The sequence below is a fragment of the Acinonyx jubatus genome, chromosome B2, assembly GCF_027475565.1.
Source record: "Acinonyx jubatus isolate Ajub_Pintada_27869175 chromosome B2, VMU_Ajub_asm_v1.0, whole genome shotgun sequence".
Taxonomy (NCBI): domain Eukaryota; kingdom Metazoa; phylum Chordata; class Mammalia; order Carnivora; family Felidae; genus Acinonyx; species Acinonyx jubatus.
The window spans coordinates 107,920,103-107,941,396 of NC_069385.1; the positions used below are offsets into that span (position 1 = coordinate 107,920,103).

At 37.9% G+C, this 21,294-nt stretch overlaps 1 protein-coding gene across 2 annotated transcripts in view; it reads right to left on the bottom strand.

The window, feature by feature from the left end:
• Positions 1-21,294, bottom strand: part of CDC5L (cell division cycle 5 like) — a 47,223-nt gene that overhangs the window by 11,735 nt on the left and 14,194 nt on the right. For both annotated transcript variants that reach the window (XR_003419594.2, XM_015071182.3), the window contains exons 6-14: positions 20,983-21,201; positions 19,459-19,603; positions 17,672-17,860; positions 13,022-13,170; positions 10,817-10,979; positions 8,136-8,300; positions 5,287-5,367; positions 4,755-4,997; positions 1,525-1,722 (exon numbers count right to left, since the gene is read on the bottom strand). Coding sequence is in view for 1 of the 2 variants with exons in the window: in XM_015071182.3 (XP_014926668.1) it covers positions 1,525-1,722; positions 4,755-4,997; positions 5,287-5,367; positions 8,136-8,300; positions 10,817-10,979; positions 13,022-13,170; positions 17,672-17,860; positions 19,459-19,603; positions 20,983-21,201 (1,552 nt within the window). In the remaining variant the exon portion in view is untranslated. The remainder of the gene's footprint in view (positions 1-1,524; positions 1,723-4,754; positions 4,998-5,286; positions 5,368-8,135; positions 8,301-10,816; positions 10,980-13,021; positions 13,171-17,671; positions 17,861-19,458; positions 19,604-20,982; positions 21,202-21,294) is intronic.

Consider the following 21,294-nt stretch of genomic DNA (forward strand, 5'->3'; position numbering starts at 1 on the left):
TTTTTTTATATTTTAAAGAGCACAAAATGTCCTTACCACGTGGGGCAGAAAACGTTTACCCACCTCAAATGAGAAGATTTTCAAACTAAGTGAGAGACCGAAGTATTTATATATAAAGGTTACAAGAAAGCTTTCCAAATAGCTTTCTAATCAATTACAATGCTGACCTTAGATCAGGATTACACTGCTAACTACCACTTATAAATAAACGAAGCCAACACAACAGAAAATGTAACTCAAAATGTGCCCACTGATGTTCTACTTTCCCTGACTTTAAATCCCAAATTAAAACACAGAACAACAGCACACCCTGCTGGAAGTTAGCAGTACTACGGAGTAACAAGCAGCAACTGGACTGCAAAGATTTCACCCACGATGAGAATTACTTCAAAGAGAAACTAATTTCCCACTAAGTGATAAAAGAGGCTCAAAGGCATTAACCACCAGATGCCTATACGTGTAGTCTTAAAGGTAAAATTAAGACTTAAAATAATTTCATATTACAAGAACTCTTTTTCCTGTTCATTTCCCTAGCCCCACATGATACCAACCACTCCAAGTGGTACTGCTATTTTTAACTCTAAATAAAAATATTTTCCAATTTGCTTTCTGTAAAGAGAAATTAGTAATCACAAAGGAGGAAATTGAGGCCATTTCTGCATGTGACTGCCTGAAGCACCCTTTTCTCCCCACCCTACCCTAGCCTCAGAAACATCCCTGAAGACCACCTTGAAAAATCCACAAGACAGCCCAGTGGTCCATGAACCACAATTTACATGCCATTGGCCAAATGCCTACACAGATTCTGGAATTCAAAACCTGCAGACTATATTAAGAAACCATGTGCCATGAAACTCCCATCTAGTACATTTCAACATTTCCTCAGATGTGAAAAAAATCACAGAAGCCATTATCTAAGATAATCCAGCTCGGTGCTCTCTCTCTAACAAACCCAAAGGAATCAGAGAATGAACAGAAAGGAACCAAAGTTACATGAATGTGCTCTCTTGGCTCCAGAAAAAAAAGCTCCTTGGTACCACTGAGATCCTTCTTTACAGAAAACAAGCTATTCTAGCATTGATGGACATTGTTCTGGGTGACCAGTGTTAACTTCTTGTCTTCCTTGCTCCCACACTTAAAAGGTCCTGTTTGACCTGTGATCAACCTGGAGGGCACCATTCTTTATCATAAAGGCCAGCAATTCTGAAAAATTAATGAAAGCCAAACAAGACCAAACACTTTAGTACAGTTTTCCCTCCAGAGCTGCAAAAGCAAGGGGCACTCAGCTGGCTCAGTCAGAAGAGCATGCAACTGTTGATCATGGGGTCGTGAATTTGAGCCCCATACTGAGTGTAGACATCACTAAACAAAAGAAATAGACTTTAAAAAAAAAAAAAAAGGCAAGAATTGCAAAACCAGTAACTGCCTCAGGTCTATTTTTCTGTAATTGTCTCCAGTGGTTATTACTTGGTCCATTGTCTCAATCAAGGTACATTTAAATTAGAATTTTAAAAGGATACCAACCTCAAGCCTCTTTTCAAGTGACTCGATTCTGTCCTTTTTGCTAGCTAAGTTGGCCCGTGTGTAGCGGCTCTGCCCAGGAAGATACAAAACTTGACTGTAGCATTCTTCCCACACCTGGTTATAAGCTTCACTTGAGAGTTCTCCGTGGCTCATACCTTGTTTCACCACTTCCATCTCCTGTACCAAAACATCCTGGGCCTGTGTACAGTAATAATTTCAGTAAGCTTGGGTACCAGAATTACTTGCTATCAAGAGAGAACTTTAAAAAACTAATTTTTCCTCTTTCTTTGGGTAAAGGCAAGGTGTTGTGGTTGACTGGTTTTTTTGTTTTTCGTTTCGGAAGGGGGGAACAATATCTAAACAAAATGAATTAAGAAGCCAGTAAGTTGACGCAGACTGATTTGAAAGTCAAGCTTCCATATATCACCAATAAACATCTTTGCCTTCACCCTATTATTAACAGTAGCTACCATTTCTTGGACATCTACTCTATGCCAAGAACTCAATTTAAAAATTTTATCTACATTATCTCCAAACACCATTAACACATTACAAAGTAGCTGGTATTACTCTCTTATTAAAGATGATGAAACTAAGGCTCAGAAAGATTAAGCAATTTTTCAAAAACACATCACACTAGTAAAGGCAAGACAGGATCATGCCCCAAGCCGAATGGTACCTTCGCTTGGGTGTGCTCCTTCCACTCTACCAATTCCTCCATACACTTCAGACTTCACAGAATTATGAAGGGGAACCAGGCATTTATTGCTTCTGATACATGCCTTTTTTCTCATCTGAAGAGATGCCCCTGACATTGCCAAAGAATGAGATGGGGGCACAGATCAAATAATAATGGCTCACACACCAGCTTTTACTTTACTAAAGAGAGTTTAAGATGACAGAATGAGGAGAGATAAAGTTGGACAGGCCTGGGTACATATCATACCTTTACCATTTAAGTAGCTGTCTGAACTTGCTTAACATCTCTGAGCCCATTTCTCATCTGTAAAATGAGGATAATACCCACCTGACATGTTTGTTATCAGAATTAAATGATAAAACATACACACAGAGTGTGGCCCAACTCGAGACCCAAGGACTCCACAAGCATACCACATCAACTTTTTCCAGCTCTTTGCATCCTGGCTCAAAACTGACAACTATCGTTTTGTGCCTTAAAGAAAGCTTTCGATCATTCCAGTACATCAAAGACCAAAATATATAATAAAATCAAATACAAAAACTTAAATCAACGGAAAATCATGTCTATAGAAGATAAAGAACGGATATTTTTAAAGAAGATCTCTGAGAAAATAACAAAAACAAACCAATTTTAACACACTTAATGAAAACCCAACATTTCATAGTAACAGAAATGGTGTTTCACTCCAAAACTGTACACAGTAAAAATTTACAAATTCAGCTCTTATGATTATTAGAAGACAGTAGTACTAAGTTATCTTTAAATTTTTTTTTTATGTTTATTTATTTTTGATAGACAGAACACGAGCGGAGGGACAGGCAGAGAGAGAGGGAGACACAGAATATGAAACAGGCTCCAGGCTCTGAGCTGTCAGCACAGAGCCCGACGCGGGGCTCGAACTCACAGACGCAAAATCATGACCTGAGCTGAAGTCGGACGCTCAACCAACTGAGCCACCCAGGCGCCCTACTAATTTATCTTTAAACTGCCCATAGAGAATCTGCTCGCTAAGTAAATGCTGTTTCAAATTCATTTTGGAACAGAGAAGAATATAAATATATACAATAAAATATGAAAGAATATTTAAACTAAAAAAAAAAAAAAAAAAAAAAAAACTAGGGCTGCATGGGTGGCTCAGTCAGTTAAGCACCCAACTCTTGATTTCAGCTCAGGTCACGATCTCACTCATGGTTCATGGGTTTGAGCCCTGCATAGGGCTGCACACTGACAGCAGAGGCTGCTTGGGATTCTCTCTCTCTTTCTCTCCTCTCTGCCCCTCCCCTACTCACCCTCTCTCTCAAAATAAACTTAAAAAAAAAAAAAATTCAAACTACTTTGTAATGGTTTCCAATAATTCTAAAGCACTACCTACAACTATTATTTTTAAAAGTTTTATTAGAATCGATTCCCCACAGAACCTTCTGTTACGTAACAATGTGATCCTTATTTCAGGTTTCCATACATACAGTAAATTTCTCAAATCCCATCTTCCCCTATTTTCACTTTAAAAAGAGGAGACTGTTCAAGTATGGAGTTCAGAGTGTAATTCTCAACCCCAGTCCAATGGTAAAATGTGCCTGCCACAAGTGTAAGCATTCAACAGATGTCAGTTTCCTATCATACTTACTAAGAGTAATTCAAGGTTACTCAGAAATCAGGGGCAAACTGTCCTTCCTTTCTCTAATTTCTAAAAATCCTTCAATAAACACGTATTACTTTTGCAAAAAGGAAAATAGAAAGCAAGAAAAAAATACAGGTAAAGAGCAGGAGAGAAGACAGAAAAAAAAAATATATATTGTAGGGATTCTCTCCCCAAGTATTCAATAACCCATTCCAATCAACAAGTCTATAACTGCCCCTCAGGGCTAAGGACTAAAGAAATAAGACTAAAGCTAATGACCACTCTGCTTCCAACAATGACACCAACTGTATTTTCTCATACCATGGAACAGATTTCTATTTGCAATCACAGCTGTTTGCTCTGTCAGAACAGAAAAATCAAATGCATACGGAGGAAAAGGCAGGACAGACTTTATACAAGAAAATGTTCCTGCATTTCCTTATCTAAAAAGGTAGTGGGAAATGATTTAAGGGAAAAAGATTCAGTAAAACCCTATTTCTTTTCTTTGAATAGGTGAAAAAAACGTTTTTTACGCATGCCTGCTTTTTCATATTAATCTAAATAAATGAGGTTTAGGTATTAAAGGTATTCAATTCAACTCAGAAGTAGCAGAGTTAAACACAGAAAATGGCAATTTGCAGCAACTGTCCATGAGGCATACACCCATGAAACAAAACACCTCGCCACCTAAGCCAGTGTTTACCTGGAAAAGGTCTGTCACTGAATGAAGAGTGGGGGGGGGGGGGGGGGGCGGTGATTAAGTATGTCTTCTTCATAACATAACACTTACTATGAACATTTATCTCCTAATCATGAAATTCACTTGTTTATAAATATCAGAATGAGAAAAGACAGTGTTTGTCCATTATACACAGTATTTAATGAATACTTTATAATCAATGATACCTTTTTCAGCTCTTCTTTGGAGAACTTTTCATAAGGGTTATGTTCCAGATAGGCAATGTGCTCTGAATTATTAGTACCAAATCCTACAGTTTTTCCTTTTTTATTTCCAGATGGTTCATAAGGGTGATGTAGAAGGTCATAATGAAGCATTGTGATCATTTCTTTTTTGATTAGTTCTTCACTTTTTTGTAAATCTGTTAGAGGTGGTTCTACATTTAAGGGTCTTAGAATAGTTTCATTTACCTAAAATTTTAAGACAAGTACAATTACCAAACATTATCACTCCAATGCTGATGTTATTACTTGTTCTAGCATGAATTAAATAGTAGTTTTACATTTTCAAAAGAATTTTGCTTTCCTTCTAAGGTCTTATTTGTACCAGCAAAACATTTTACATTATATCTGGGAAGTGCTTTACTATATTCCAGAAAGAATATAATATTTTGTTTCACAAACTTTATGAATGATATAAAAGCATCAATCACATAAGAAGAAACTCAAAACTTCCTAAGCCAGAAATTCTAATACTTACTTCTGATGGTCTTGGCAGATCTTTCTGGACAGCTTTGTGCATTCGCTTCATTTCCTTTACACGCTCTGCCTCTCGTATAGCCTAAAAAAATTATTTTTATATCCATTATTACAGCTATATGGTATTTGCCACATTTCAATAAAGTTGAAAACATGTATAAGAACATGTACGTTCAAGAGTTAAAGCTGTCGAAGTCTGTGTAAGTTTGTAGAAAGGTAATATAAGGCAACAGAAATCAGTCTATTCATTCTCTCATTACAATACAAACTAAGAACTGCCAACAGCTACTAGAGCATTCTCCAAGTTTATGTGGCTCCATCCATCAGATAATCATTCTTTTCTTGTTTAATTTGGAATTCTAATAAAAATCCTAGAAGAGAGCATAGGCAGGAATGTCCCTGACACCAGCTGTAGCAACATTTTTCTAGATATGTCTCCAGAGGCAAGGGATATAAAAGCAAAAATAAACTATGGGAATTACATCAAAATAAAAAGCACAATGAAGAAAATAATCAACAAAAGACAACCTGTTGAATGAGAAAAGATATTTGTATACAACATATCCAAGAAAAGGTTAGAATCCAAAATATATAAAGAACTTATACATCCCAACACGAGAAAACAAATACTCAGTTACAAAGTGGGCAAAAGACATGAACAGACACTTCTCCAAGAAGACATCAAGATGGCTAATGGACACATGAAAAGATGCTCAACATCTCTCATCATCAGGGAAATACAAATCAAAACTACAATGAGATATCACTTCATACCTGTCAGAATGGCTAAAATCAAAAACACAAGAAAGAACAATTGGCGAGGATGTGAAGAAAAAGGAACGCTTGAGCACCGGTGGTGGGCATGCAAACTGGTATAGTCACTGAGAAAAACAGTATGGAGGTTCCTCACAAAGTTAAAAATAGAACTACCCTACAATCCAGAATCACACTATGGGGCATTTGCCCAAAAAATACAAAAACACTAATTCAAAGAGACATGCACCTTTATGTTTAGAGCAACATGATTTACAAGAGCCAAACTACAGAAGCAGCCCAAATGTCAATGGATTGATGAATGGATAAAGAAGTTGTGGTGTGTATATGTGCGTATATGTATATACCTATAAAGATAATGAAGATGTAATACATACACACACACACACACACACACACATATATATATATATATATATATATATAACATGGAATATTACTCCACCATGAAAAGGAATGAAATCTTGCCAATTGCAACGACATGGATGGAGCTAGAGAGTGCAATGCTAAGTGAAATAGTCAGAGAAAGACAAATACCATAAAATTTCACTCATATGTAGAATGTAAGAAACAAAACAAACCAGCAAAAGAAAAAAAAAGAGACAAACCAAGAAGAAGACTCTTAACTATAGAGAACTGATGGTTACCACAGAGGAGGTGGGTGGGGGGGATGGGTGAAATAGGTGATGGGGATTAAAGAATGTACTAGTCGTGATGAGCACTGGGTGAGGTATAGAATTGTTGAAACACTATACTGTACACCTGAAACTAATATCACATTGTATATCAACTAAATTGGAATTAAAATAAAATTTAAAAATTTAAATAATCAATTGGAATCCTAAACTTAGAGGGGACTCTTATTTGTTCCTCCTGCAACACAGCCCTCACTTCCACCCCAAAAGCTACTGATTTTTAATTTAAAAAACTAGCCAATGTGTTGTTTCCTGATTCTTAAATCACAAATAATGTAAGTTAACATATTAGAATTTCAAGGCATTTCTGAGAGTAAATGTAGGGCAAAGTAACTAAGAAAACTAAACATAAAAAGTAATATCCTGGGGGCAGGTGGGTGGTTCAGTGTGTTAAGTATCCAACTCTTGATTTCACTTCAGGTCATGATCTCATGGTTCATGAGTTCAAGCCCTGCACTGGGCTCTGTGCTCACAGTGCGGAGTTTGCTTTGAGGTTCTCTCTCCCCATCTCTCTCTCTCTGTCTCAAAATAAATTAACTTAAAAAATAAAGTATTATCCTGTACTACCAACTAAAAAGCACATTCAGGGGCGCCTGGGTGGCTCAGTCGGTTAAGCGTCCGACTTCAGCTCAGGTCATAATCTCATGGTCCGTGAGTTCAAGCCCCGCGTCGGGCTCTGTGCTGACAGCTCAGAGCCTGGAGCCTGCTTCGGATTCTGTGTCTCCCTCTCTCTCTGACCCCTCCCCTGTTCATGCTCTGTGTCTCTGTCTCAAAAATAAATAAACATTAAAAAAAATTAAAAAATAAATAAATAAAAATAAAAAGCACATTCGTTGACTTCTCTCTGAAATACGTTTACATTGATGCTATTCACACTCGAGTGCCATGAAATTCCATTTCTAAAATTATCCTAGGCATGCCTGGGTAGCTCAGTCAATTAAGCACCCGACTCCTGATTTTGGCTCAGGTCATGATCTCACAGTTCACGAGACTGAATCCTAATTTGGGCTCTGTGCACTGAACATGCACTTGTTTTTAAGACTGATCAATAACACCTTTTCTTGGCTAGAGTGAAAAGCAATGTCTAAAAGAACATTTATGTGTATTTTAAAGAAGCATAATAAATTTGACAGGAGGTATTTAAATTATGTACATACACATATACATACACACATTTTAAGACTGCCTATCAAGATATTCTTGTATATTATTAATTACATGAGTACATATTATTAACTATGTTAAGCAATTTAGGGTAATTTCTTTTTTTAGATATTGAAAAAACTTTTAAATATGGACACATTTAATGACCATTCTTCATTCTTTCAGCCTACTGACACAGTCAGCGACTTCACACTTCTTTTCTAGCACAATTACCCACCTGCTTTCGTGCATCCACATCAGCAGCATCTTCAATGTAAGTATCATCTATTTCACGGTCTTCCAGCTCCTTCTCAGCATTTTCCGGCAGAACAATCTCAAAGTCATTCTTAGGGGCAGGGAGGCCCAACAATCCTAAACGGAGATGCTCACGAGATTCTCTTTCCTGTAGAAAAAAAAATTGATCTTCTCAATTCATACATCTTAAGTATTCAACCTCCATTCTTAAGAGTTTCTAAAAAATAATTAGCCTAATTTTAATTCTAGAAAAATGACCCTAATTTCAGAGCTGAGACAAGTTTGTTTGATTTCTATCTCAGTTTCTTCTCTAAATTAAGATCAAAAACTCTGATTTGTGATCCGTAAAGTTACTCTCGGATATTCTAATAGAAGGTTTGGGAATTATCTCTGCAGGGCAGAAAAAAATCCTTTAGAATTTCCATTTAAGGAATACATTTCTGACCATGAAATTTAATAGCAAATGAAAGAACAAATTCAGAAGTCAATTTGTTCTTGGACCAATAAAATCTAATCTGAAAAGATGCCTGAGTTTTTGTGTGTGTTTATTTTTAATAGAAATTACCAAATCATGGGGTGCCTGGTTGGCTCAGTCAATAGAACATGTGATTCTCGATCTTGGGGTTTTGAGTTCAAACCCCACATTGAGGGTAAAATTTACTTAAAAACAAATTAATTAATTAAAAAAAGAAAAAGAAAGGAAGAAATGACTAGATCATATGATGACCCAAGAATACAGTCCACACTTCCCAAAAGAAACTGCCTGGTACCCAAAGTTTTTCCCAGTACATCCTTGGCTTACCTTTTATTCCCCATAGCTCCATTACACGTATGGTAGGTGTGAGGCCCAACCAGATGACCTGCTATGTCCAAAATACACTCCATGCTTACTCATTTTGTGGCCTCTGAGACAGCCCCCACCTCTCCTTCTGAGCATACCTCAACGAAGGTTTTCCTAGTACCCACCCAACAAATGTGATTATTTCCGTCTTTGGCCCCCCCAAGCATGTTGGTTTTACACAGAAAGCTTATTTTGTTCTTACGTTACAATTATTTGTGGACTTGGTTTAGCATTGTCAATCTCTCCAGAGTATAAACTTCCTTAAGACAAAGGACATCTTTACTCAACTTTAGATCCTCTGAAGTCTCCAAATCAGCGCTCTGCACACATTAAATTCATTTGTTTAGCTATTATGTAGCCATTCACAGTTGACATTACTTGATATCAAGCTGGGCATTAAAAAAATTCTAAACTCGGGATGCCTGGGTGGCTCAGTCAGTTAAGCGTCCAACTTCAGCTCAGGTCATGATCTCATGGTTCGTGAGTTCAAGCCAGCGTCAGGCTCTGTGCAGACAGCTCAGAGCCTGGAGCTTACTTTGGATTCTGTGTCTCCCTCTCTCTCTACCCTCCCCAGCCTGCGCACTCTCTCTCTCTCTCTCTCTCTCTCTCAAAAATAAACAGTAAAAAAAACACTCTTTTTAATAAAAAATTCTAAACTAACCAAATCTATACACTAGGTTAAAATTAATTTGTAAACTAAAAACAGGTATCACTGGAACTCATTAAAAAAAAAACAAAAAAACTCACAATGCTTTTCTGTGGCATCATATAAGACCCAAGAGTGACATAAGAAAAGCAATAACATGGGCAGAAACAAAACTGTGGCTTTTATGATTAGCTGTCTGTATCAGCTTGCAAAATATACAAAAGAAAACTTCACTAAGATAAGCAATAAACATCAACTTAATTTGGCTTTGAGATCTAGATAGTTCTTCTAAAAGTCTAGAGCAAACAAGAATCAAGGCTCAAAATCTAATTTATGAGGCATTCCAAACACACGATTTGTTTTACAGAAGTTAAAGAAAAAAGAGTGCCATTCAAGAAAGTAAACTATTGGGGCGCCTGGGTGGCGCAGTCGGTTAAGCGTCTGACTTCAGCCAGGTCACGATCTTGCGGTCTGTGAGTTCGAGCCCCGCATCGGGCTCTGGGCTGATGACTCAGAGCCTGGAGCCTGTTTCCGATTCTGTGTCTCCCTCTCTCTCTGCCCCTCCCCCGTTCATGCTCTGTCTCTCTGTCCCAAAAATAAATAAACGTTGAAAAAAAAAAAATTAAAAAAAAAAAAAGTAAACTATTAATTAGTAAGTGATAAAAAATAAAATCATATGACATACAAGGAGAACTACTATCAGCATAATCAGTATTCACAAACACATTAAAAATTAGTCAGCTTAGGGGCACCTGAGTGGCCCAGTCAGTTGAGCGTCCGACTTCAGCTCAGGTCATGATCTTATGGTTCATGGGTTCGAGCCACACGTCAGGCTCTGTGCTGACAGCTCAGAGCCTGGAGCCTACTTTGGATTCAGTATCTCCCTCTCTCTCTGCCCCTCCCTTACTCACATGCTCCCTCTCTCTCTGTCAAAAATAAATAAATTTTTTTTTTTTAATTAAAAAAAAAAAAAAAAAAGAGTAAGTAGGCTTAGGAGACCAAAAGGTTCTCCTTCTCAAGTTCTATAAATCATTTTCCTTTTCTGGAATCCATAGGTGTACAGTTATCTTAAAGTATATGTAATATGCACCAACAAGGGACAATATTTTAATACAACGTCCACGAGATAGAACAGTTTAAAAAAAAAAAAAGAATATTAAAGGGATTTGACATGTACCATCTGCTTCACATAAGAGGGATCACTGTAGTCTGCCATTCCATCCTCGGGATTAATGTTTAACTTGTCTCGAAGAGGAGTTCTACCCGGGGTGGAGTTAATAACTGGTTTGGGAGTTGTCCCACTGCGGGGAGTCAACCCTTCAGATCCATGAGAAGGAGTCCTAGAAAGACAGAAATTCCAATTAATAAAAGTGCCAATTTTATCTGGATTGTGCTTCCAAATATTTTTCACATAAATTATTTTACAAAGAAAGCATGAAAGAAACTAAGATTGCAGAATATCTGTCTTCCTACCTGGTTTTAAGTGAGATCTCTACGTTGGAGTACAAGTTTATTAGTTCAACTAGCTTAGTATTTACACACAGTATTTTTATTTTAATGACTTCAAGTAAAGTTATTACATTTGACATTTTCTTGCCTTGCTAAACTAGGCCCACCAAACATTATTTCAACCTTTTCTTGATGCATTGTGGGGTGGCTAAGAACATACCATGGGCAGAGGGCAGCCATAATGCTCAAAGACCCCTAGGAAATTGTTTATAAGTTCACAATAGTGTCTTCATCTTATCATTTGCCCCTCACCACCAGTAGCTGCTGGCTAAAACACCACTATCATAGGTATGCATTCACTTCAGCGGTTCCTCCTTTACGTTCTGTTTGGAAACTGAATACCATGTCTACATATGGACAGTTCTGAGTGAGGGATGAGACTCTCTTAGCAATAAATAAAATCCACAGACTTTGCAACTGATATCTTAGTTGTTCAAAGCCTGTTTTTGGTTGGTTGGTTGGTTGGCTGGGTGCTTACTTCCTATACCTTAGCTCTGTTCCAGACAAGTGATCTGCCAGGCAGATGTTCCCAAAGGTGAGATGAGGTGTTATCAAAAGACAGGGTCCCTGCCCCCAAGGAGCTTACAATCTAGTTGAGAGACAAGACATACACAGGGAAAGAAGGATTAGGCTCTCTTACAAGCCCTGCAAAAGTGTTAAGTTGTATATTAGGATTTGGCTGCCAATGCTTCTTGATCCTGCTGTCAGGCACAGTTATAACGGTTTGAGACACTCCCATACTAAATAACCAGTACGAGGATATAGCCTAACACTGAAAATTAAAAACGAACCTAAAAGATTTCCAAACTTAAAAGCTCAAATTTCATTTTAATATGACCTGCTTCTACAAGGTTTCTATCTAAAAAATTCCTCTTAAAAAATAGTAACTTAAAAAAAAATCATAAACAAAGACTGAACTCTGGACTCTAGTTAATGATAAGCACAAGAAAGTGTTAGAAGTGAAACGGACTGAAATCTGCAACTTATTTTGAAAAGCACTAAATAATTAGATGGACTGACAGATGGATGGATATGTGAAAAGCAAATACGGTAAAATGTTAACAACTGTAGAATCTAGATGGTGAAATATGGATGTTTGCTTTCCCATTCTTTTAACCTCTCTGAATGTTAGAAATTTTCAAAATAAAATGTTGGGATATGGGGCATCTGGGTGGCTTAATCGGTTAAGCATCTGACTCTTGTTTTCAGTTCAGGTCATGATCTCACAGTCATGAGATCAAGCCCCACAAAGGGCATGGAGCCTGCTTAAGATTCTCTCTCCCTCTCTCTCTCTGCCCCTCTCCCGCTTGCTATCTCTCTCTCTCTTTCTCAAAAAAAAAAAAAATGTTGGGAGAAAAGCAATAATAACACATACAGATAAAGGACTACAATTTTTATAAAATTCAACAAATGATCAAACGAACAATGGACTGATTTGTTCTTTTAAAGCAGATAAAATGGGGGTGCCTGGTGGTTCAGTTGGTTAAGCATCTGACTTCGGCTCCGGTCACAACTCTGCAGTTCATGAATTCGAGCCACATGTTGGGCTTTGTGCTGACAGCTCAGAGCCTGGAGCCTGTTTCAGATTCTTTTTTTTTTTTAATTAAAAAAAATTTTTTTAAGTCAATAAATCAGATAAAATGTATTCAGAAAAAAGGTGATAGCATCAGAAACTCTGAAAAAAGAAGACAGTTCCATACAGTAATAACCAACTCCTGGGTATTATTATGTTATTTACTACCATGAGTGAGAAGAAATCAAAAAGCCATGTTAAATACTTATTTCCATTCTCTGTCAACATTACTAAAACAAACATGTTGTCTAAATCCTTGAAGTTTTTCTAAAACAATAAAGACGTATTCATTTACAATACCTGAATGGGGTAGAAAGAACTGTGTTTGGAGTCTGTACAACCTGCCGCTGTGGAGTCACACCTGAGAAGTCGCTCTCATGCAAAGGGGTATTAAGTCCACCTTTCAATGGGGTGTCCACATTGGTCAGGGCCATGAGGTTCTGAGCTTCCTGATAAACAAGAAGGTAAAGAAGTGTGTTTGAACAGTTCAGCCAGAATAGCCGAATCCTCTCTTCTGGTCCTACTATATAAACCTCAAAGGAGACAGAATTCTTCTACATTTTCTTAATGAACACCAACAGATAAAATGAACTCGCCATGACAGAATTCAATACTTCCATTCCTCTGTCAACCTAACACAGCAGATCAGAAGTTTTGGAATAAAGTTTTAAATATCAAAAAATGTTTTAAAATGAAAGTATCATGACTCAAAAGCTTCTATTACCTGTGCCAAATCTCTTTACAATCATAAAGAACTAAAAATGGAAATTTCCCAACATGAACTTAGGCTAAATGTCAGAATACCCAGATTTTAGTCTGGCTTTATCACGAACTCTCTCCAGTGTTCATTAGCCCCTCTGACTCTCAGTTTCCTCTACTGGGAAGTTAGGATACCTCTAACTGGCCAGTCCAATCCACTTCCTGAGAAAACTCATGAAGGCAAATTCCTTTCGGAAGTCTTGTCCTCTTTAGGCAGGCCTGCCAATGTTCTGAAGTCTTTAGTCCCTCTGCCACAACCCTGCAGCACTTACTACTATCACTGCACCCACAATCTCCTAATCCCCAACTCCGGGCCTGTGAAAGACTACATCTTCCAAGATAATGACAGCCATATCTCTCATCTTATGTGCTCTTCTTAGAACCCAACCTTGATACTCCTCCCATCATGAAGTGGAAGTCTATGTCCCCTCCTTTTGAATCCAGGTGGCCTTGTGAATTACCTGTAACTAACAGAATGCAGGAAAAGTGACACAGCTTGACTTCCAAGGCAGGGTGAGCAAACATACAGCTTCCTACCACACTCTTTACAACACCCCTAATGGAGCCTTGAGACACCATGAGAGAAGTTTAACTGTCCTGAGGCCACAGGCTGAAAGAAAGCGCAAGCTTTGGAGAGGCCACATGCAGATGCATTCCCCATTCTCAGGTGAGGACCCAACCCACAGCCAGCATCAACCACCAGTCATGGAAAGAAGATGATTCAAGTCCCTATGTGTCAAGACACCCCCCAGTGCTGAGTCTTCTTAGCTGAGGCCCTTGACATCATGGAGCAGAGACAAGCCATTCTTCCTGTGCCTGGTCCGAATTCCTGACCAAGAGAGACCATTAGCATCAATGACATGTTTTAAGCCAGTAAGTTTTGGGGCAAAATGAAGATAACCAGGGGCACGTGGATGGCTAGTTGGTTGAGTGTCCCTGGACTTCAGCTCAGGTCATGATCCTAGGATCATGGGATTGAGCCCCACATTAGGCTCTGTGCTGAGCATGGAGCCTGTTTAAGATTCTCCCTCTGCCACTCTCCCCCACCCACTTGTGCACACACTCTCTCTAAAAAAAAAATAAATAAAAATTTAAAAAATAAATGAAGATAACCAGAATAAGGCTTATTCCATTATCCATTACTCTGTTCTTAATTCATGGAAAGAACCTTGAATTTCATACTACCAAAGTCCTGTGTGTGTTCTTTTTGCTAGTCCAAATACAAAACACTTTCCCCAACTAGGCTCCTAAAAGTCTGGCCAGCTTTATACCTTTGGGCAGAAAATTGGAAGCTACTTTTCTCAAGAATCTGACTAACCCAAAAGATGTAGAATACTGACATGAAGAATTTGCCAAAGAAACCCAGCAGACAGTTCAGCCTACAGGGAAGCCTGGAGTTGAGGAGCCTTACCCACACTAGAGAGCTTCTAGTCTACTTTTAACTGCCCTGCCCTTAACCCCTAGATACAGGCAGAGAGCCAAAGATCAAAAGATATTTGAGGAAACATCCAATATGAAAAAAGAGAGAACAAAAGAAACTTAAATACTATACAGGGAAAAGAAAACATAAAAATAAAACAAAACCATCATTAATAGCTTCAGAGAAATAAGACAAAATATTCACTAAATGAAACATTTAAAAACTGAATACATTTTTTTAAAGAGCTCTTAGAAATTAAAAATGTGATTGTAGAAATTTAAAAACTGAAAAATGATAAAATTCACAGAAAATCTCCTAGCAAGAAGTCAAAAGGTCAATTAAAACAGAAAACCAGAGAGGAATAAATAAGAAAATTCTTATTTTATTTCATAAGAGAAAGAGACCAATGAAAGGGAGGAAACAAAATTTTCAAAATAACATCCTAGAACTGAAGGCCAGGAATCTCCAGAATGAAAAGATCACTAAGTTCCTAGCAAGTGATTGAAAACAGACCCACACCAAGAACTATGCATGTGAAAAAGAGATCATATTAGCTTCTAGAGAAAGGAAAAAATGGATTTGCTAAATGGCAGAGATCTCAATAGCTATAATAGAAGCCAGAAGACACTGGAGCACTGCCTTCAAAACTGTAAACAAAAACCATTTCAATCTGGGAGCACCTGGCTGGCTCAGCCAGTGGAGCATGCAACTCTTAATCTCAGGGTCATGAGTTCAAGCTCCACGTTGGGTGTAGAGTTTAAAAGACAAAAAAAAAAAAAAAAAAAGATTTCAATCTGGAATTCTATACCCAGTTATACTATAGATACACCAATAATTCACAGCTATGCAAGGTCTTAAAAATTCTATCTGCCATGAACCCTTCCTCAGAAAGTTATTGAAGGAACTTCCATAGCTTCAGTAACCTTTCACTAACAGACATAAACCAAAAAAACCAAAGACATGGGAGCCAGGAAAGAGGTGATCCAAGAGACTTTCTAGGGTGCCAGTAACAGGAAATCAAGAGAACAAGCTGTAAACAAGATCTAATCGTCCAGGGGTATTTGGGTGGCTCAGCTAGTTAAGCACCAACTTCAGCTCAGGTCATGATCTCATGGTTTGTGGGTTTAAGCCCCAAGTCAGGCTTTGTGCTGACAGCTGGGAGCCTGAAACCTGCTGTGAATTCTGTGTCCTCCTCTCTCTCTGTTCCTCCCCCATTCATTCTCTGTCTCTGTCTCTCTCAAAAAAAAACATAGGGGCACCTGAGTGGCTCTGCTGGTTAAGCGTCCAACTCTTGGTTTCAGCTTAGGTCATCATCTCATAGTCTGTGAGTTTGAACCCTGCATCAGGCTCTGCGCTGATAGCACAGAGCCTGCCTGGGATTCTTTCTCTCCCTCTCTCTCTGCCCCTCCTCTGCTGTGTCTCTCAAAATAAATAAACTTAAAAAAATAAATAAATAAGTGGGGCGCCTGGGTGGCTCAATTGGTTGAGTGTCCAACTTCGGCTCAGGTCATGATCTCACAGTCCGTGGGTTCGAGCCCCGCGTGGGGCTCCGTGCCAACAGCTCAGAGCCTGGAGCCTGCTTCGGATTCTGGGTCTCCCCCTCTCTCTACCCCTCCTCCGCTCACGCTCTGTCTCAAAAATAAACATTAAAAAAAAATTTTTTTTTAAAGAAAAAAATAAGTAAAAATAAAAATTAAAACATTAAAATAAAAAAGATAAAAGAGTAATCGTCCAGAATAGAACACCCAGAAATTCTGAGAAAGACTTTTTCAAGAAGCTGAGAGTATCTAAAATTTGATCAGATTACAAGAGATTTGCACAGTGTCAATCTAGAGTTGAATTTGTGCTAAGTCATCAAAAAATTTAGCATCTGAACAAGTATTAACTAAAAAAAAAAAACATAATCATAAGTAATCATAAGGCACTTTGTGGGCTCAGCAATGAATATAGCTTGCACAGTCATAAAGTAAACCATGAATACAGAGCTAATCAAAATTATGATATAACCATAATGGAAAATGAGGGAATAGAAAGAGTGTGCGTGCATGATAGAGCAAGAGGGTGGGAGAGCCAAATGTTCAAATCCCCAGGTGGAGAAGTGGCTAAAACTGAAAATAAAATCAACAAGTAACAAGTGTCCAAGCAAGAAGATGGTAAAAACAGAGTTGTAATTGGTGCCTCTAGAGAGCAAGCAATGAGGAACACAACTATTTTTCTTACTAAGTTTTAATAGGAACCATGTGACTCCCAATAAAGACCTTAAAATTGTACTTCTGACTATTAGAGAAGAGGAAATGAGACGTAAGGATGTTCAATAGTGTTTTGTTAGGTGTGGCTATTCTCTGGCATACAAACCCCCTACAGAGCTGTATACCCCATGTGTTTAGGAGAGAGAGGGAAACTACTGATGGCAGCCTGTGCCAAGCTAAGCACAGAAATGCAAGGAAATTTTAAAAGTTACTGACTACAAACATCTGACTTCTTTCTAGGACTGCTAGGCAATGTGAAATTTTAAAATGCTTTGCTTTACTAATAGGTACTAAAGATTTCGAAGGGCTAGCTTCAAAAAAACAAAACAAAACAAACAAACCTATGAATAAATGTGGAAATGAAATCACCTCATTATTGAATCTGCTAATTTAGGTTCCTAATAACGAAATCTCTAGGACCTAGTTTACCCCTTTTAAAAGAAACAAACCAAATCACTTACTATGCTCCTTCACTTTCAAGGACAAGAAGTGAAAGGCTCACTCTACTATCTGACAGCTTACCTGCAGAATTCTGTCCTGGGAAGCCGGTGTACGAGGTGTTCTAAGAGCGATGCTGTTGTTGGTGACATTGTACTCAGACAAAAGCGTACTGGAGGCAGAGTTTGTTATGCCAGATTCCTCAGCGGTCTGACGTGCAATTTCACTTGCTTGGCCTACTTTTACAACCTCCTGGAGTTCTGCATCTGAAATCTGAAAATCATCATACAGCAACATTTTAACCAAAGAACAATACAGCCTAAAACTTCCATATTCCAGAAAGACGAATCACTGAAGCTGTGTGATGAGTACACAGGGGTTTGCTGTACTACTTTCTTCACTATTGTGGGTTTGAAAAATTCTACAAAAAAGTTTTTAAGTCTTCCCCATATAATGTGGGGATAAATTCCATATATGATATACTATCAAACGGCAAAGTCTTGTATTTCTATAATGAAATGCTTTCAAACCAACTAACACATCAATAAACCAAGAACATAAAATAATCACGTTTGTATACAACCATCAAATGAGGGGGGCCTAAAAACCAATTAAAACATCAAAGTCCACTGAGCCATAAGATCCCTGAGAAAATCAAAAAGCGTTATCTTAGTAATTTTACAAAAATAAGTATCCTAGGGGCATCTGGGTGGCTCAGTCGGTTAAGTGTCTGGCTTCAGCTCCAGATCATGATCTCACAATTTGTGGGTTCAAGCGCCACGTCGGGCTCTGTCCTGACAGCTCAGTCAGCTGTTCTCCCTCTCAAAAACAAATAAACATAAAAAAAAATAATAAATTTTAAAAAAGTAAGTATCCCAAAGAGAACTAAGAAAAAAAAATTACAGGCAAAATCTCAATTTAAGAAATATCACTACTTTAGGGCGCCTGGGTGGCTCAGTTAAGCAATCGACTCTTGATTTCGGCTCAGGTCATGATCTCACAGTTCGTGGGTTTGAGCCCCGTGCTGGGCTCCACACTGCGGAGCCTGCTTGAGATTCTCTCCCTCTCTGCCCCTTCCCCATTCAGGCACATGAGCACTTTCTCTCTCTCTCTATCAAAAGAAATAAACCTTAAAAAAAAAAAAAAAAGGGAATATCAGTACTTGGATGGCAGCATCTGACAAAATTATGTCATGTTTATGCCCAAGAATTTTGTGTTGATGTAAGTGCATCATTTGGATAAAGAAAGAAGCTCTTCTGGCCTCCTAAGTCCATCCTTCTGCTCCATTAAACCAAACAGTCCAATTCTACAGAGCTGTACTATTCAAAATAAACCAAGAACTTTTTCAAAATTCCCATGGTTCTGACCAACTATAATTAAGTCAAAGGAAGAGAAGGCTCTTCCTTGATAAGCTGAATGATAAGCTGAACGAGGGTATGTTTCTCTCTTCACATCTCCCACATTAATTTTCACAGCTGTTGTCTCAAAAAGAGAAGTATGACACAACAAAACATTCCCTATAAGAAAGCAGCCTGAAGTCCACACAGCCAAATACCACCTGTATCCTAATCGGCTACAATAAGAGGCCGGGAGCCCTAACCTGCTCACAAATTGCTAAAAGCTGACAATTACTTACTAAACCATCACGGGGCAATTTAAGGCCAGATATAATGATTTATACAGAGAAGTTGTTACTTATCATAGTAAATCACAAGGACTTATCCTTATGTGGCTCACCTATTACACTGTAAATTTCTTAAGGGCACCCAACAGCTAGCAAAAGCCTGGCATGTAGACCCTTCAAACATGTGCTAAATAAATTATAAGCATATGAGTTCACACAATAAAAAAAACTGTTATTATTAGATTACCTGAGGGGCAGGGAGTACTAGTTTGCTTCTTTTTTTAGTAAATTCAGAAACACCACTAGTCTGAAGAATAGCTGATGGTAAATCAGATTCTTTTTTCCTTTTTAAATGCTGCTTGTCTTTTTTTCTGTCTCTTCCTTCTTTTTCCCTACCATGAATCAAAGCAGAGAGAGATTTTTAAAAGTTACACATAGACAATAACAGTAAAAGCCATATAAATACTCATACACTTCGAACAAAATAATCCCATTCCTAAAAAAATTACTGATAAAAAGACAAAATCCAAATACATTAAGCTGTGCCCTACACCATTACTCACCCACTATACTCAAGAGGAATGCAGGCAGAGAATAGCGATAGAATTAATAAGAAGATATAGTACTAAGTAACTTATATATTAAATATTAAGCCTACATAAAGACTATGATTATAAACAAAATTTTATATATAATTTCAACAAGAAAATTAAACTATTCCTGTATCATGATTACATTCTTACAAAAGTATGTGCGTGCACTTAGGAAAATGATGGAGACAAGCATACAAAAAAACGGAAAACAGTAATACAAAGGGGATGGGATTAAAACACTGAATTTTTAAATTTCCCTTTAAAACTGTTCTTCAATTGTTCATTATGTTTCTTTTAATTCACTTGTTTTTTTAAAGGATATTTCAGTCCTGACAAATGGTTAGTCTAACGCCAGGCTCAAGGCCACCTCTGAAAGCTCCAAGAATGCCTCCTCCCAGTCTGGGTGTCAGCCTCTTCCCCATCCAGCCTGTTCCTTCCAGATGAGCCGCTCCCACTTCCACCTCTTTATTCAAACAGCCTACCTCATACAAGGTCTTAATTTGAGAAACAAATACAATGGAGTACATCCGAGAAAATCCTGTTTCATGGTGCCCGACACCTGTCATTTAGTCCCAATTCATGTCAACTGAGTGGAAGGTCAGTAGGGGAGTAGAAAACTAAAACTCTCTGACAACCATAAAAAGTTCTCCCCACAAAATTCAGATGGAAGAAATAGAAAAAACTCTAAAAATCCCTAGAAACAGGCAAAATCCTCTGCACCTTTAGACAAACATTCTATAAATACACTTACGTATCCCCATAAAAAGACTTAGGTATGCATCGGTAACTTTAATTTCATTCAAAGAAAACAAGATAAAATTTTCACTAGAATAAACAAAAAACCAGACCAGATTTTGACAGATTCCTCAGTCCCTTAGTAAAATAACTAACTTGTTCACAAATGCACATCAACGTTAAGACTGTGACTCAGTGAGTAAAGACTACACTAAGAGCCAAGTGCTGACGTGTCAGGAGATGCCAACAGCCTTCTATGCCAAAGACACGACCGCAAGGGTCACTGGTTTTCTCAGAAACGTGAATCCAGTAAATAAATAAAAACATTATGTAGGTCACATTGTCCTAAATAATAAAAATCTGGCTCTGACAAGGATAGCGCATGGCCCTCCATAAAATTCCTACTATACTTTTCCATTTTCAAAATCAGAAAGGCAACTTACGATCTTAGTTCCCCATCAAGATCTTGTTGTCTTAATTTTCTGAAATCTGCATCAAGAGCCTGGTAGTTTTCCTCAGAAGTATCATAGAAACCAAGAGCAGGCTTTTTTTCAAATGGGATTTCAGCATTATAATCAACTCCTCTCTTCTTTTTTCTCTTCTTCTGAATTTCTATGCCAGCTGCTCTAAGTTCTCTTCTCTTCTGGAGGGCTGCAAGACGCCTAAAGAAAAACAACACAAGATCACCCTGAAAATCACATACCATGGGGAAGGGACAGATCATCTAATAGAGTTAAGAAAACTACTTGGATATT